The sequence below is a fragment of the Mus pahari genome, chromosome 10 (genome assembly GCF_900095145.1).
Source record: "Mus pahari chromosome 10, PAHARI_EIJ_v1.1, whole genome shotgun sequence".
Classification (NCBI taxonomy): domain Eukaryota; kingdom Metazoa; phylum Chordata; class Mammalia; order Rodentia; family Muridae; genus Mus; species Mus pahari.
Window position 1 is genome coordinate 57,872,251 of NC_034599.1, and position 18,587 is coordinate 57,890,837.

The window sequence follows — 18,587 nt, forward strand, 5'->3', positions numbered from 1 at the left end:
CCTTGAACTCAGAAATCCACCTGCCTCTGCCTCCTGAGTGCTGGGATTAAAGGATTAAAGGCGTGTGCCACCACGCCCAGCTTGCAAGACATGTTTTTAATCCCAATACTGGGCAGACATATCTCTGATTTCAAGGCCAGCCTGGAGCACACAGCAAGTTCTAGGACTACATAATGAGATTCTGTCTCAAAACAAGCAAACAAACTAATAATAATAATAATAATAATAATAATAATAATAATAATAATATAGTAATAATAACAACAACAATGAGTAGAATTGAGAGATGGCTTAGCTGGGAGTAAAACCCAGGCTTTCTGAAAGAACAGCCAGTGCTATTAACTTCTGAGCCATCTCTCCAGCCCCCAAATAGCAATTTCTTAAAGGCTGTTCCAATATAAGATCTGAAATCCTAACAATGAACATTTGTTATTTATTAAAAGTCATTTTGAAAGTCAGATGTGGTAGTGCACACCTTTAATCCCAGCACATGGGAGACAGAGGCAGATGAATCTTTAAGTTTGAGGCCAACCTGGTCTACAAGGCAAGAACCAGGACAGCCAGGGCAATACAAAGAAACTCTGTCTCAAAAAACCAAAGTCATTTCAAACCATGGTGGTACACATTTGTAATACCAGCATTTGGTAGGAGCAAAGAGGAGAAAAGGAGGTCGAAGGTCAGTGCCTGGGCTATAGTTTCATTTAGTAGAGTGTTTATCTAGCAGGAAACCCTGGGAAGCCCTGAGTTCAATTTCTAGCACTACAAAAAACAAACAATGTGGTATATGTCTATAATCCTAACACTTTAAAAGTGGACACAGAAAGATCACAAGTTCAAGGTCATTTTAGGTACATAGAAAACTTGAGGCTAGCCTGGGATCCCTGAGACCCTTTCTCAAAACAACAACAAAAACTAATTTAAAACCAGATAGGACTACATGAAATCCTATCTTAACAAACAAAATTCATTGGTCTAATCTCTATTCCAATTGATCTTTTTTTCTCATACATGACTTTATAAAATCATGCACTGGTTATTTTAAAAAAATAATATAATGTTGAGTTCAGCTGAGCATGGTGGCTCCACACCTAAAATTCTAGCACTTGAAAGAGGCAGAGCTATATCCACAGTCCAAAACCAGCCTAGGCTACATGAAATCTCATGTCAAAACATGGACAATTTGCCAAGTTCCACACTTCTTCAAACAGTGATGCAGCTCACTACTGTCTAAAGCATAGCTCACTTACTCATATCACACCAATTGCATCAAAGGAGTCAAGTGTGCAATCTGTCAAACTCTTAGTGGCAAGTGCAGTAGTTTTCCAAAATTCAATTTCCCCTTGAAAGCTTAAATTTTATCATTAGCAATGAATACTGTCAGTTGTTTTCCTTGTAGTGACAGGCTTACTTTATTTTCAAGAAAATGTATGCCAAATACCACCCCGTTCTGTATAACCATACTTTGCCAAGCAATTATTTCAAGTAAAAATAGTGTTCTACTTAGAAAGGCAGCTAGTTTAGTTTGCTGCTCAACAACTGCACAAAGCTCTTGTCTGAGCTAATCATCAGGCCTGCTATCAGGAGAAGCACTTCAAACAACATGCTCTAAAAGGTAAGCTAAGACGGACTCAATAACAAACCACTAACTTTTATTCCTTCATCAAGGACATTAAATGTAACCAGTCAGTCTTCCTGCCTTCCCACACCATGTGTGTGCACTTTTACTTGCTTGAGAGAGAAAAAAAGAAATAAAAAGAGAGGGAGAAAAAGAGTGTGTGTGTGTGTGTGTGTGTGTGTGTGTGTGTGTGTGTGTGTTGAGAATCATATTGAGGACCTCAGGTAAACTAGGCAAACACTCTACCATCCAGCCACATAACCTGCCCAGCTTGTTTTATTTTAAAGCATGTATCTATTTCAATTCCAAAAGTCTGATGATAGAGGCTACACCACTGGTATAATTCAGTCACACCACAGCAGGGATCTGGAAAATCACAATGGCTTTATTCACCACTGATGTTATAATTGTCAGCATACCAAACAATGTCCTACTGGTACTAGAAAAATGGTTTTGACCTAGAGATACCCAGGGAAACACCAGGAGTTTGAGAAACAATCCCTGTGATAGTAATAGTTGATGCATTGCACTTACACTCATAAAACATACATTTTCTGCTTAAGTAATCATATATACACTCAAGCCAATAGTCTAGTACCTCACATTCAAAACACATAAATGAATGGAAGAATGTGAGACACTTTGTGAATAATAAACAAACCCTAGCTACTACACTATAATCCAAGTTCTAAGCATGAAATGTTATGATTTAATATGAGTGTCCCCACAGGCTCGTGTGGGTCAGAAGTTGGTCTCCAACAGCAGTACTATTTTAGAAACCAGTGGAAGAAACCTTAAGAGTGGGGCCCTGATAGAGGACGTCAGTCACCAGGGAGTGCTTTTGAACGGTGCCTTGTCCCTGGTCCCCTCCTCTCTGGTGGCTCTCCTTAAGCTCCTGCCACCATGACATTTAGCCTACAGTAATGGAACAAACATGGGCTGAAACCTCTGAAATCAGGAGCCACAGTAACCCTCGGGCTGCTCAGCCACTGCCTCTGTCTAGCCAGTGTCAAGAACCCTGAAAACTCCTCCTCATTCCTTCTTTGGGTAACTTGTAGAAGCCTGGAATCTACAATAATCAATCAATCAATCAATCAATCAATCTCTCTCTCTCTCTCTCTCTCTCTCTCTCTCTCTCTCTCTCTCTCTCTCTCTCTCCCTTTCCCCCCACCCCTCTCTCTCATTTCAAGACAGGGTCTCATGTACTCCTAGCTGGTCTGGAAGTCACTACATATGTAAACCAGACTGGCCCTCCAGCTGCCCCAGTTACCTGAGTGCTAGTGATCAAAGGAGTCACCATCCCAGCCACAATGATTTTAAAGTACTGGAAAAGCATTTACCTCATACATATGTGCAAGTACATGATGTCAATTAAAAAGATATTATGATATAAATAAAGTACCTTAAAAACAGGAAAAATAAATAACCTTTGGAGAGATTTAAAATGTTAAAAACAAAACTACATATTTAACTCTGAAACTTTTCTAATCCTTAATAATAAGATCCATGTGACAATTTTTTTAGGAAAACACCTTAAATTCACCATATAAGTACAAGTTAGCTAAGTTCTATTTTAAGCACTGTGTCATGAAACTAGAAACAAACTTGCTCACATTCAGAAACTCAAATGCAGAAGTGCTTTGTTGTGCACTACCAGAACTTCATAAGGCCACAGTCCATTTTTCCCTAAGCCAACACCCTTATCTGTTACATTCATACATCTACTTTTTTGTTGTTTTGTTTTTCAAGACAGGATTTCTCTGTGTATAACTCTTGTCATGCTGGAACTCACTCTGTAGATCAGGTTGTCTTAACCCCAAGAGATCTGCCTGTCTCTGCCTCCAGAGGAATTGAAGGTATGCATACCTCTATTGCCTGGCCCTGTCACATCTATCTTCAAATCCAACCCCAACACTAATACTGGACTAGTTACACTAAATGTGGTACAGCTAAATAAACAGCTCAATAGTAGACCACGAGCTTAAGCAGGCACAAGACCCTGGATTTGATTCTCAGAACCAAGAGGTGGGGTGGAGGGAGGGGTGGTAATTACTTTCAACAGCAGCATAACAAAGTATCAAACACTCCATCCAGTCTTGTAGTCCCAGCAAGTGGAAAAATGAGGCAAGATTACTATCAGTTCATGGGCAGCCTGGGATACACAGCAAAACACAGTTTCAAGACATCATAAACAAATACTTAAGAACTTTTTGCTTTCCTTTTGCACCAGTCAGGGCTAAAGTCAATGAGTAACTCAAATGTTATATATGGTGCTTAACAACCACCCACCCACTACCCCAGTTCCAAGATACCCAACAGGTACAGGCTTGGTCCACATCCAAAAACATTATCCTGGACAAACTCTCCAAGTTAATCTAAGAAACAGCATGGAAAGAGTAAAGACATGACACTGTTCAGAAACACTTCCAACTTAAGACTGCCATAGCAGACATGGGCATCACCCTGGTTCCCAACAAGAACAAACAGTAACATCATTTGTTAAGCTGAAAGATAGTACACATCTACTAGGACAGAACATAGTCAGTAACAGAGCAAATGAGTAACTCTGCTCTTCAAGCCACAGACCTTTCTGCTACAGCCAAGAAAGTTCAAGACACACAAAATGGTCTGCAGTCAAACTGGAGAGAGCCCTGAGTATCAAACCAGCTAAGACTGACTGTTAAAGGCAAAGCTACTGAAGACTTTTTATTTTTTGTTTTGTTCACTGAACTTTTTGTGGGATTTTATTGGGAGGTGGGGAGAGCAAGGGGTGGGTCAGACAGTGTTTTTCACCGTAACTCTGCCTGTTCTGGAACTTGCTCTGTAGACCAGGCTGGCCTCAAACTCAAGAGATCTGCCTGCCTCTGCCTCCCAAGTGCTGGGATTAAAGGTGTGTGCCACCAGACCTAGTTCCACAAAGAGTGTTTATAGACAGAAGTCACAGGGTGAAAGAACAGGCTGTGTGAAATTAACATGACAACCAAAAAGAGAAACTGAAAGCAAGAACAGAAAAGGTAAGGAAGTGATGTTTTCAAATACAGGAGCACTTGCACCAAGCAGTGCTATCAATATCCAGAACTGGTTCCTATTTAAAACATTCACACTTGTTTCATTTTCTTAATTTAAGAAAAAAATAAAAGGTGGTTTCTTGACCAAAGTCTGAGGGAAAGGCTTTTCTGCCTTTTCACATGAGACCACTGAAACCAAACGCAGAGGGCTTAGAACACAGGAGGGAAACCTAAAGGATTAACAAAGCCCAGGGCAACCATGCCAGCGCTGTGCACAGGAGGGAACTACACCCTGATAAAGTCTCAAGCGTGCCACACCATGCACTGTAGTGGCTGCCCTTAGAGTCAGCTGTGACTACACAGAATCTACTGCTCTGTGCCTCAGCTCACGCCAGGGGTCTTCTGTGAGTCACTATGTAACTATCTAAAGCCAAAGCATAAATCCTGGGTCATCCACACTTATAGGACAAAACAACTAAGTACTTCAAAAACTCCTGCCACCTACTCAGAAAGAACACTAATGAGCAAATTTACAACAAATTTAGAACACAATCTATTCCCCAGCTTAACTTCCTCACCCGTTCCTTCCATGGTTCACAACTTTCCAGATACAGCAGCACTCTTGCCAGGAGTGGTAGGTAACACACACCTGCAACCTCAGCATTCCGGAAGATGAGAACAGAAAGCCCTGAGTTTGAGACTAGCCCAGACTACACAGTGACAGAGCCTCGAAAAGAAAAAAAGCATTCTTAACTTCCATGTGCACTTATTAATTACCATAACCCAAAAAGGTTTTTTCTTAAAATAGAAAAATATTTTCACAGCCTATGTAACCTTTCCATAACTAGCTCCTCCAAACAGCATTACCTACCAATTTAAAACCATGGCAACACTGATTTCACATTAAAAAATGAAAAGTTGTTCTCATTTCCACTTTCTCTATATTAATGTTCAATACAGTTTCAACATGCCATTTAAAACTGACAAGCACCCAGTGCACAAAACTCACAATATTTGATTACTTTAATATAATTTCCAAAACCAAACATATTAAAATCAATTAAATATGCTATATCATCATGGAGTTCATTTTTTATCAATGTAATCTCACCTGACACACGAAAGAAATAGGAACAATGAAGGTAAAACAAGAAATAAGCTAAAAGCTACTAATCCACTCCACTTAGAAAAAAAGCTGAATCAGAAAAAGAGCTGCACTGCTCTCTACACAGCTCTAAGGTCTGAGGTGTTAAAACCATTTGCAAAGCTCTATCCAAGGCTATCTGCCAAAGCATGAACATCACAACAAGGGTTCACTACCAGGCCCCTCCCCAAAGAGAACCAACTGTACAATGTTGAGCTACTAGAAAAATAAAATAGAAATCAACCTGGATCTATATCTACAAACTTGAAAGGCTTGTCACAAAAATAACAGATTACAAAAAGTATCAGCTGTGGATATAGTTCAGATGATAAACTGCTTGCTTAACATTCATGATACTCTTTTTTTTTTTCTTTTTTTTCTTTTTTCTTTTTTTTTTTTGTCTTTTTTGAGACAGGGTTTCTCTGTATAGCCCTGGCTGGCCTGGAACTCAGAAATCTGCCTGCCTCTGCCTCCCAAGTGCTGGGATTAAAGGCATATGCCATAACTGCTTGGCTAACCGTAATATTTTTGAGAGCTAGAATTATAAATGCTATTTTTCTGTCTTCTTTCTAGTAGTTTATAAAAAATTTTACAAGCAAAATAGTAATTGCAAAAATTGTTATGCTTAGTTAGTTGGAGGTTAGTCTTGGTACCAGTGAGACTGTCTCTTTTTAAAAACCAAAACAGTGAGGGCTCAGAGAGATGACTCAGTGGCTAGCTAAGAGCTGGCTGCTCTTCAGAGCCAGAGTTTGATCCCTAGCATCCACAAGGCAGAGAAACAATCTGTAACTCTAATTCCAGGGGATTTAATGCCCTCTCCTGGCCTCTGAGGGCACTGCATGGAAATAATGCATAGATATACATTTAGGCAAACACTCAAAGGCATAAAATAAAAATAAAACCTCAAAATTAAAAGAGAAAAAAAAGAAAGAAAAAAACAAAACTAGCTGGGCAGTGGTGGTGCATGCCTTTAAACCCAGCACTCGGGAGGCAGAGGTGGGAGGGGGGGAGCTCTGAGTTTGAGGCCAGCCTGGTCTACACAGTAAATTCCAGAACAGCCAGGTCTAAACAGAGAAATCCTGTCTGAAAGAAAGAAAGAAAGAAAGAAAGAAAGAAAGAAAGAAAGAAAGAAAGAAAGAAAGAAAGAAAGAAAGAAAGAAAGAAAGAAAGAAAGAAAGAAAGATCCTGTCTCAAAAAAAAAATTTAAAGGAAAGAAAATTAATTTGTAGGATTCCAACTAACAAATGTGTTTAAAGAGAGATTTGCAAAACCAGGCACATTAGCACTCATCTTAAGACCAGTTTGGTCTACATCATAAGATACAGACCAGCCAGGGCTGTACACTGAAAATGCAGTGTCCCCACAAAATACCCAGGTATAGAACTAAAGGAAATGTCTTAGCAACATTACAATACTTAGTGAGCTAGACATCTTAAACAACTCCAGGAATGCCTTGGCATCTTTAGGGAGGCCGGTTGGTAATACTGCCCTTGCTAGGCTTCCTTACCATTTCATTCCTCTCCTATGTCAAAGAACTATGCAAAAAGCAATGTTATGTGATACATTATAAACTGAATAGCACTACAAAACTAAGATATCAAGTATTCTTCAAACAGTAAAAGAAGAGAGTAGAGGGCTGGAGAGATGGCTCAGTGGTTAAGAGCACTGACTGCTCTTCCAGAGGTTCTGAGTTCAATTCCCAGCAACCACATGGTGGCACAACCATCTATAATGGGATGTGACATTGTACTCACAAAATAAATAAATAAAATTTAAAAAAGAAAAAGACAGTAGAGCATAGTGGCTTATGCCCATCATCCCAACACTTAGGAGATAGAAGCAACATCAGGAGTTCAAGGTTTTCTTCAGTTACACAGAGAGTTTAAGGCCAGTCGGAGCTACACAAAAAATAAATGCTTAGTGACAGAGCTGAACACTTAGGAAAACAGTACCATCAATTCTGTGAAGTAATGAACCAAGTTCTTGTTTAGTTTTTAGTATACTACAGCTTATAAAATCCCACTTTCTGAGGCAGATACTTCTTTCTAGATCCCACTACAAACACGGCCACTTTATTTTCTTACCCCTAGTTACCAGCATGAAAGGGTACAAATTACACTGAAATCAAAAGCCTCAGCATGAACCCTGGAACAGCATGCTGATGGAGTTCACCAGGAGAAACCCAAGGTTAATCAGCTACTGCAATCAAAGGGGATTAGGAGACACTCCTGGAAGAGAAAGACAATGCAGTCACCCGGAGAAAACAGCAAGGAAAAGGCGGCAATATTTCAGAACAATTACATCAACTACTTAAAAACTTAAGTGTTTTTCAAATTGTTTTAAAATACTGTTCCCAAGAAGTGACATAAAACAAAAGCCATCTAAATGCAACACTTCATAAAAGCAAGCCAGAGAGATTAAAATCAAATCCATGAATAAAATGTCAGACTTACTTGCTTCTATGTGAAATAAAAGCAGACAAATTACACCACAGAGATCAAAACTAAGTGGTTATTTGTTGAAAATAAAGAGACAGATATGACAACAAAATGTACTGATATGCTTCCACAGCATATACTTTAAAAGGAGGCTTCCCTGCTCATTGGATTCCATTATTTACTCCTTGAAAGTAATGAATCCTTCCCCCACTGCTCCTTCTATGAGTTAAAACAGCAATACAGCTTGAGCTTTAATGCAAAAGACATTTAAGAAAAAATAATGACTTTGGAAGGTGAGTGTGGTGGCTCATGCTGAGATCCCAGCATTCTAGAGACTGAGGCAAAAAGGCTGTCACCTCCAGGCCATCATGAATTGCAGAGTGAATCCTGACTCTAAAAGAAAAGTGTTTATTTTTGTTATCATTGTGATTTTTTTCTTCATTTAGACTAGAGGTTCTCAACCTGTGAGTATTGACCCCTTTAGAGGTAGAAGATCCTTTCACAGGCGTGGCTTTTCAGATATGCCAAACATCAAATATTTAAATTACAACTCATAACAAGTAGCAAAATTACAGTTATGAAGTAGCAACGAAATAATTTTTATGGTTGAAGTCACCACAACATAAGGAACTGTATGAAAGCATTAGGAAGGTTGGGAACCACTGTTTTAGGGTGTTTTGTGTTGTCATCTGAGTCTTTTTTTTCTCTTTAGTTTTAACCTGGTTTATTTTCTAGATAGTCTTGCCATGTAAGGCCAGGCTGGCCTAGAACTCACATTACTCAAATCTTCACCTTCTAAGTTACTAGGATTAAAGGCATGGGAGCTGTCTAAAATAAATAAATATAAATAAATAAATTTTTTAAAGGCATGGTGACACAGTCCTTTAATCACAGCACTGCAGAGGCCGAAGCAGAGACTTGCAGATCTTTGTGAGTTGGAGGCCAGCCTGGTCTACATAGCAAGTTCCAGGCTAGCCAGAGCTCACAGAGAGACTGTCTTAAAAAAACAACAAATCAGAGTAACTACAACCAAACTGTCAGGTTATCGCTACCAAGATCACTTGGGCTGCACACCCTCCCCGTCTGAAGTGTCTTCACCTTCACAGCCTCCCAGAAATCATTTGTGGGTATTCCCCTAATGAAAACTTGAACTCTTCATAAGCAGAAGTGCACAGAGAACTCATTTTGATATGTATGACTCAATCTACTTAGTATTGGCAATATCTTCAAGCTTGCACTATCCCTACTGGGGCTTTGGATCTGTTTTTCCCATCTGATCTTAGCAGAGTCACTATAGATTTAAAAGGATTCACTAAAAGGGCCATTAGGAAAATAATTATAAATACAATCCACAGCACAGTCAAATGTGGGCTGTGAATTGGGATAAGAAAAAAAAACTAGTATTTCCTCAGCAGTTCCCATTAGAGTTCTATAAAACGTAAAAATAAAAATAAAAAACCGGGGCTGGTGAGATGGCTCAGCGGGTAAGAGCACCCGACTGTTCTTCCAAAGGTGCAGAGTTCAAATCCCAGCAACCACATGGTGGCTCACAACCATCCGTAACAAGATCTGACGCCCTCTTCTGGAGTGTCTGAAGACAGCTACAGTGTACTTACATATAATAAATAAATAAATCTTTAAAAAAATAAAAAATAAAAAAAAATAAAAAACCTAGGGTTCCCCCTAATTATTTAGTCTTCCCTTATTTTATTAGGATATAGAACCAATATCTCTCACACATCACTCACACAAACATGCACACACTAAAGAAAATATTTCTGAAAGGAATATATTTCAAACTTCACTGCACATGCGCGCACACACACACACACACACACACACACACACACACACAAAGATATGCATCCCTGTTATCATCTCCCTGCTCTCCAAAGCAGTAATAACCACAGTGAAGCCTTAACAGAACTTTAACACAGCTATCAGCAGCTAAGTAATCTATCACAGCTCCTCTAAGTCTCAGGCACACACAATGACACACCAATGTGTCAAAACACTTATTATAATTTGAAAAATTATACAACAGAAACATAAGAGTGGAAAACAAGCCCTCTAGAAAATCTCAAGTAGCTTTTAAAGAGGGTGAAAGAATGGAGACCAGTTTTAGAAAAACACCATTTCCCTAAGTGTTCAGTGTCTGTGGTACTGGCTCATTGCTGCGAAGAGTAACTTTACCTAACAAGACTCACACCAGGAATCTCATCTAGCCCCAAAGGCACTCTTCTTTCTTTTTTCTTTGTTTTATCAAGACATGATATTACTAAGTAGCTCTGCCTATCCTGGAACTCATGGTAGATTAGCTGACCCTCGAAAAGAGATTCACCTGCCTCTGCCTCCCAGGGGCTAGGATTAAAGGTATGGGGCCACTATGCCTGGCCCCAAAGGCACTTTCTTAAAATACAAAGAACAAAGGTACTTTTCCCATAAGGTTTTCAAGCCTTACTACATGGTCCATGCATAAAAAACTTGGCCAGCTATTTTTCAAATTGACTCCTAAAAAGTATTAGGAAGCAAAGATAAGACAGCAACAACTCTGAAGAGGATGGGGGTGGTACATGCTTTTAATCCCAGCACTTGGGAAGCAGGAGGCAGGCAGATCTTTGAGTTTTGAGTTTGAGGCCAGTCTGTTCTATAGAGTGAGTTCCAGGACAGCCAGGGCTATACAGAGAGAAACCCTGCCTCAAAACAAAATAAAAAACAAAAGATGACAGTAACATAGTGACAGAAAAATAATTACATAAAACACACAAAGTTGAGCTCTGGGTTTTTTTGTTCATTTGTTTTTATGCAAGGTGGTTGTCTCCAAAATGTCAAATTTCAGAGGCTTTCTTGGTGAAATCAATAGTCTGAAATTGGGATAAAAGAAACTATCCAAGTCAGGTACAGTGGTGAACACCTTAAATTCCTTTAATCCTAGCACTAAGGAGGCAGAGGCTAGAGGCTCCCTGAAGTTCAAAGCCTGTATGGTCGGTCTACACAATGAGTTCCAGGCCAACCTCAGCAACATAGGGAACCTTTGTCTTAAAAAAAGGGGGGGGGGCACCATCCATTAACATTTTCTGTCTTAAGTTAGTAATTAGAAGTAAACTTAAAAAAACAAATACCTAAATCTTGTACAAAAGTCTTGATATGTTAACACTTCAAAGTTACTAAGGAAAAAAAGATATTCCAGTGAGGCTTTTATACACACACACACANACACACACACACACACACACACACACACACACACCGGCGCAGGGAAAGAAAAGTGTCCAGAAACAAAGGTAGTGGTCTGCTTGTTTTAGAAGTTATTTCATTATAATGGAGAAAATAATAATAGTAATTTTTATTGATTATAAAAACAATTTCTAAATCTCCCTAAAGATTTACAATTGCGTAGCCCAGTCTCCACTCTGAGATGTGCTATAACCAGCTGTTTGGTTCGCACACAGGAAGCCAGAGAAGGGAATACAGTGTTCAGAGCCTCTAAATAATATGCGTTAGTTAAGAACTGCCTGCCTGCTACTAAACCAGAATTATTCAAGCAGAGACCCATTTGTCACAATCCAATCATAAGGGTTCCACCAGCCCTCCCCCAACTGCTTGTGTAGTGAGGTAGGTATATGTGCTTCGGTAAAGGAGCCGTCATCAGGTAAAGATTGGGGTGGGAGAAAAAGCGGGGGGGGGGAAGGGGGCACCCTTTCATCTAATTTCGCGAGGCATGAGTAATTGGTACAGTTGAGAGGAACGATGGAACGTTCTATTTATTGGAGGTTGGGGTGGGATGGGGGTGGGTGGGAGGAGAATTTCGTTTAAATCAACATGGCCAGCAAGATGTCCCTAACAAACAAAAGGCAACGGGGGATATAAACACGAACCATTCACCTCCATCAGCTATAGCATCGCCATCATGGTGTGTTTAGAGACCCCAAGGCTGCTCTCATCTGCCACACCAGAAGACAGCAAGAGTGCAGAGAGGTGGCTGCATCCCCACCACCGCTCCCAAAAGCACACTCTTTCAATGGGTTGCTCCCCCCCCACACACACACCCTCCCCGGTGGCCCGAAATCAAGAGAGAAACAGTAGCGTCCCACCCGCGCAGACTCCCCCTGCAACCCTTTAGCCGAACCCCCAACGCCGGCTCCGGGCTCGCTAAACTTTCCAAGAGCTTCTCCCTCGGATTCCCTAGCCGATCGCCCCAGGATCGCGCATTCCCACTGGCCGGGCACCCACTGACAGGCGGGCGGGCAGCGGCGGCAAGCGGGGCGGGGGCGCCTGGGCGCCGCGGAGGGGCGGGGCGGCCGGAGCCAAGTTCCCGGGGGTCCGAGCGCTGCGCCTGACAGGAGCCCGGGACGGCGAAAGAGGAAGAGGAAGCGGCAGCGGGGCAGTTTTCCCGATCCCCCTCTTCCAAGAGCAGCCTGCACCCCCCCCACCCCCTGGCTGCCCGTGGGGGGGGGCGGGGAGGCGGGCTGCAAGGTAAGGCACCCAGGCCCCGGGGACCGCCGCGGCCGCCACGTCCCGACTCACTCTCTTCGCCCCGCCACCCCCGCCAGAGGCGCCCACAACAATAACACGCCGGGGACGACCCGTCAGCGCCCCCGAGGCACCCGGGGCCCACGGCCCGCCGCAGCCAGGCCCCCTCCACTGAGACCCGGAGCGCCTCTCCCGCCTACAACTCCAGACCCGGGTGGAGCCCGGCCCGAGCGGGCCCCCCGGGGTCCGACCCATCCCCCCGGCAGCCGCGGCGCCGTCTCCGCGGCCGAATATTAGAAGTGAATTCGAGCTGCGCTTTACCTTTAGTTCCGCACTGTCCGCCATCTTGCGTCTGTCAGCGCAAGCGCAGTGAAGCTCGCCGGGGGCCGCGCTGGACCCTCCCCTCTAGCGGGCTTGGCTCCGCCTCCGCCCCGCCCCTCAGCCTTCCCGCTCCGCCCCCGGCCTCCGCCCCACTCCAGGAGCTCGCCGCCCCGCCCCGGGCACGCACAGCTGCGAGACCCACACGCACTATTTAAATAATGGCGCCAAGCGGGAGTTTGACAGTTACTACCCCCTCGGCCTCCCCGCCCCCACGCCGGCCGGGCCAGGAGCGCCCAGGGTAGAGGCCACATCTGGGGAGGTGTTGGCCTCAGTCTCGTCCTTCGACTGCCCTCTGATCCCCTGTTGACCGAAGCCACGGCGCGCCCCCATCCGCAAGAAGCGTTCTGCACCTGTACCCTACCCGGCTGCCGGTCGATCACAATTAGCCAATTAGTCAGTTTGGTCTAAGGAGAATTTGACGAAGCGTTTCTGGGTTTACGCAGATCCTCATGATGAGGCCAAAAAAGAAAAAAAAATATCATTCCCATGGTATCTTTTCCGAAATAAAAGCTCTGAGGGGAAAAAGGGACTCTCCTAACCAGCATTTAACAGGAGTAGCTAAGACAAATTCTGAAGACATTTATTCATCACGTCACCCTGGGTAGTCAGAAATTAGGGAAGATCCCTGACCTGTCGCTCATGGTGTACAGATCTGTGAACTAATAAAGATATACTTACTAATGGTGATGAACAGCATAGAGATTAAAAGGTTCACTAAGAGAAAAATGGATTAGGGGTAGGAGTGCTTAATCCCAGAAGGGTTTTCTCCACCTACATTGATATTTATTTAGACTTGAAAAAAAAAGGTTATTTCATACCTACTCCTATCTACTAAAAGCTTCCTTCTTTCAAAACCCCAGCCTTTTTTAACTGATCAACTTTTTACTATCAAAATCTTCTTAACATTTGGGTTACTCTGAATTCAAGGCCAGGTCCTGACCAGTGACCTGGATTATTTCACTCCCACATGCCCACATTTTATACTCCAGTATCTTTTTAGTTCCAACCCCCCTTTCTTCACAGAATCATTTTCATCAGCATATAAACATACCCCAAATTCCTTACTTAAATTTATGCTTACTCTGAATCCAAAATTACCTTCAGTGGGTACTTTCTCTGCTTTCTTCACTGAATAAATTCACAAGCAAGACTTCATTTTTCTACAAGTACTTGTTCCCATTTCTTCAGTGACATTACCTCTCAACCTATCCTGAGGCAGCCACACTGCCTGCCCTATCTTGGTCTCTCATCTTCACCTTTGCAAAGCCCACTCTCAGTTCCCATGGCTTACCTCAGTTGCCTCGAGGGAGCTGCTAACAGTTAATGGGATTGCTTTCTCTGGAAACAGAGTTCTTGAACTTTCCTCCACATCACTGCCACTGTCCCAACATTCCATTTCTGTCTCTTCACTAGGTAGCTTCCCCACCCCCCACCCTCACTCCTACCCCTCTCTCCCTCCTTTCCTCCCTCTACCCTTTTTCTCTACTGAGTCTCACTATGCAGCCCTGGAATTTGCTATATGGACTAGGTAGATCTTTGTGAGTTCGAGGCCAACCTGGTCTACAGAACTTCTTCTAAGACAGCCAAGGCTATACAAAGAGACCCTGGGGTAGGGGTGGGAGGAAGAAAGGAAGGGAGGAAGGAAGGAAGGAAGGAAGGAAGAGAGGAAGGAAGGGAGGAAGGAAGGAAGGAAGGAAGGAAGGAAGGAAGGAAGGAAGGGAGGGAGGGAGGGAGGGAGGAAGGAAGAAAGGAAGAGAGGAAGGAAGGAAGGGAGGGAGGGAGGAAGGGAGAGAGAGGAAGGAAGGAAGGGAGGGAGGGAGGGAGNGAGGAAGGGAGGGAGGGAGGGAGAGAGGAAGGGAAGGGAGGGAGGAAGGAAGGAAGGGAGAGAAAGAAAGAAAGAAAGAAAGAAAGAAAGAAAGAAAGAAAGAAAGAAAAAAGAAAGAAAAGAAAGAAAAAGGAAGAAAGAAGAAAGATTGGAGATTCTAAGATTCAGCTGTGATCTTAATTCAACCACCCAGAGCTATCATTCAACCCTTGGCTTTTGGTCTATAAAGATATAATGATTTAATGATTTTCAAATATCTGCAGCGTTGACTGCATCACCAAATTCGAATCCAGGCAGGCCTAGGGATTCAGCTCTGCTTGTAGACTATTTATCTAACTGCCTAACATACAAGAGGTCCTGTGTTTGACCTCTGACACTGCATAAAAGTGGAAATAGTGGTACCTGAACAAAAATCCCAGTAGTTGGGAGGTAAAAGATCAAGGGTTCCAGTTCCAGGCAAGCCTGGGCTACAGGGGATCCTATCCCAAAAGAAATAATTTAATTTATTATTAACTAATGAATTAATTTTGCTTTAGAGAGACTGTGTGTGGTGGTACAGGCCTTCAATTCCAGCATTCCAGGCAGATCTCTTGGGAGATTGAGGCCAGCCTGGTCTACGAAGTAAGTTCTAGGTCAGTTAGGGCTACAAGTAAGGCCTTGTCTCAAATTTAATTAATTGATTTAATTAAGTTAATTAATTAATTGATTAAATTAAGTTAATTAATTAATTTAAAAGAGGCTGAGCCCTAATGTTGCTATCTGCCTAGTATCAACTCCACATCTCATAGCCACCTCACAATCATCCTTGACCGCCAGTCTTGCTCCTTTCTAAGGAGTCTCACTATTATCCAGTATATATATATATATATATATATATATATATATATATATATATATCTCAAAATGAAACACAGGGGAGCATCCTTACTCCTCTCTTGTGTATTTCCAGTGTCCAGAGCACCCATAAGTCCAGCTATTAAAATATATCCAAGTCAGCCTATTTTGTTCAGTCTTCACGACCATCACTCTCTTCCAGACTACTGGAAGGACCACCTGACTGACAGTCCAGACTGACTCTGGCTTTCCCCCCAGGTGCTTCTGTCTTCTTGACCCCAGTATTTGGAACTGACCTAGATAGCAAAGGCCATAATCCTACAACTTGCACTATGATCCCAACACTTTGGGGTGGTGTGGGGTAAAGCAAGAAGAGTTTCAATAGTTCAAAGCCAGCCTGGGCTACATAGTGAGTTCTAGGACAACTTGAGCTATATAGCCGGAATCTGTCCTGAGTACTGATTCAGGTGTGCACTAATGTCTTAACACCAGGAAGTTAAGATTAAAAACCTGATAAATCCAATTCCTCCCCACAGAAGCAAAGTCTTCTTTCTGTTTTGGGGTGAGGGGGTACATGAGAAGTCACCCCACACCCCTCCGCACCACCCCGGCCCCGACACACTAAGGGACTTGCTCTGCCATTGTTCTCAGTGAGCAAAGCCCACCTGCTGGCTCCACACTCTTTGCTGAGCTACAGGGACACAGGGACAGAGACAGCTTCCTGTCCCGCAGCCTGCTTAGTGGTTTCTGAGATCCAGCCCACATCTCTCACAAGGCTCTAGATCACATTCCACCTCTTTTTCCAGATTCCCTATATCAGTTATTTTTCTAGATGCTACAGCAAACTATCTGGAGAAAAGCAACTTTACAGAAACAAGAGTTACTCTGGTCCCCGGTTTGAGAGTATGGTCCACATTGGTCCATCCTGGTTAGAAAGTCACAGCAGCAAGGGCCGATATAGCTGTGACAGATGGAGCATGAGACACCTGGTGACGTGTATCAAAGTCAGGATGCAACCATTAGTGACTCTTGGCTCTCTGTCTCTCTGTCTAACTCTCTGCCTCTGTCTGTCTCTGTAAGGTCTTAACACATAACCCTAACTGGCCTGGAACTCAAAGATCCATCTACCTCTCCCTTTCAAATGTTGGAATAAAAAGCACACTCCGTCACATATAACCACAGATTCTCATTTGAAATTCACAACAATCTCCTCTCAGTAATATCCTGCAAAATTAAAAAGCAAGTCACCCACTGTGGAAGAAGGGGGAGAAAGAATAAGAGCCCAAGCGAGCAATGGAGTACTATGGACCTCGAACTCAGAAATCTGCCTGCCTCTGCCTCCCAAGTGCTGGGATTAAAGGTGTGCACCACCACTGCCTGGCAGAAAAAAATTCTTTTTAAAAGACATGAAAGGGGAAACAGAACTAGCTTGGAAGGAGGAGATTAGCAGGAGTACAAGGGAGATGAGAGAGGGTAATGTGGGTGGGGGATGAATACAATCAAAATATATACATGTATGAAACTTACCACATATAATATGTGCCAATAAAAAACTTTTAAAAATAAGCTATATACTCCAGAACACAATAGCACAGAATAAAAACTCCCTGTGGTGGTTTGAATAGATATGGCTCCCATAGAGTCATGCATTTGAATGTTTGGCCCATGGGGAGTGGCAGTATTAAATGTAGCCTTGTTGGAGTAGGTATGGACTTGTTGGAGGAAGTGTGTCATTGTGGGAACAGGCTTTGAGGTCTCCTATGGTCAAGCTATTCCCGGTATTGTGGTGAGAATTTTAATTTCTTTGAAAAACACAGAAGTATTATAAGAACGTGTTTTCGTTTTAATCCTAGGTGTGGGATATGGGGCGACTTCTGATTGTCCACAGCAGCTGACTATGATTTGCCTCATGCTCTAGCAGGGGTGTGATTTTTCCAGCTGTGAGACATTTGAAATTCTGGGTTCTTTTCAGAGGCTATATAAATGCTAGAGCCCTGACAGAAGGGGCTGGTTGGCCAGTTGGTGGTTGTATGTGATTTGTCAAATAGCCCTACTCAGAAGAAACAAGAAGAAATTAGATATCCTGACAGAAAAGATCAAACTTGCTCCAAGGAACCTGATGCCCTAGTCAGCAGGAAATAGTCTAATGCTATTCTTGTGCCCTTTCCTAACCCTGACTTTATTCAGGGACTCTCTTTTTCTCTTTCTCTTTCTCTTTCTCTTTCTCTTTCTCTTTCTCTTTCTCTTTCTTTCTCTTTCTCTTTCTCTTTCTCTTTTTCTCTTTCTCTTTTTCTCTTTCTCTCTTTCTCTTTCTCTTTCTCTTTTTCTCTTTCTCTTTTTCTCTTTCTCTCTCCTCTCCTATTCTTTCTTTTCTACCTAGTGTTAGGGGGTTGAAAGGGAAGAAGAGGGGTTGAAAAGGATGGAATTAAAAACCCCCACAAAAAAAAAAAAAGAAAAAGAAAAAGAAAAAAAAACCCCACAAAGTAGCCCAAAGTCCAGTAACACAGTGTGGGACAGTCTCCTTTTGCTGCCTTCAAATCAAGATGTCGAAATCTCAGCTCCTTCTCTAGTATCGTGTCTGCCTGCAAACTGACATGTTTCCTGCTATAAAGATAATGGACCATGATGTGTTTATAAAAAGATAAAGATGTATAAGATATGTTCTATGGGGATGTATGGTGAGGTATGAGGTAAGAGGGATGCCTCAGCGGGCTATGCTGAGGCATCCCTTCCCCCTGAGGGACCAGCCACAAGCCATACGACGACGGTAGTATAGTATAGAGTTTATTGGGGCATGGGGAGGGGAGTTAAGAGGGTAGTAGAGGCAGAAAGAGAGAGAGAGAGAGAGAGAGAGAGAGAGAGAGAGAGA

The 18,587-nt window shown here is 42.6% G+C and overlaps 1 protein-coding gene across 1 annotated transcript in view; it reads right to left on the minus strand.

The window, feature by feature from the left end:
* The window catches only part of Pias1 (protein inhibitor of activated STAT 1), a 101,493-nt gene extending 88,377 nt beyond the window's left edge, over positions 1 to 13,116 (minus strand). Inside the window, exon 1 of the mRNA XM_021206424.1 lies at positions 13,000 to 13,116. Coding sequence (XP_021062083.1) covers positions 13,000 to 13,023 — 24 coding nt within the window. The 5' untranslated portion in view covers positions 13,024 to 13,116. The remainder of the gene's footprint in view (positions 1 to 12,999) is intronic.
* Between the last annotated feature and the right edge of the window lie 5,471 nt (positions 13,117 to 18,587).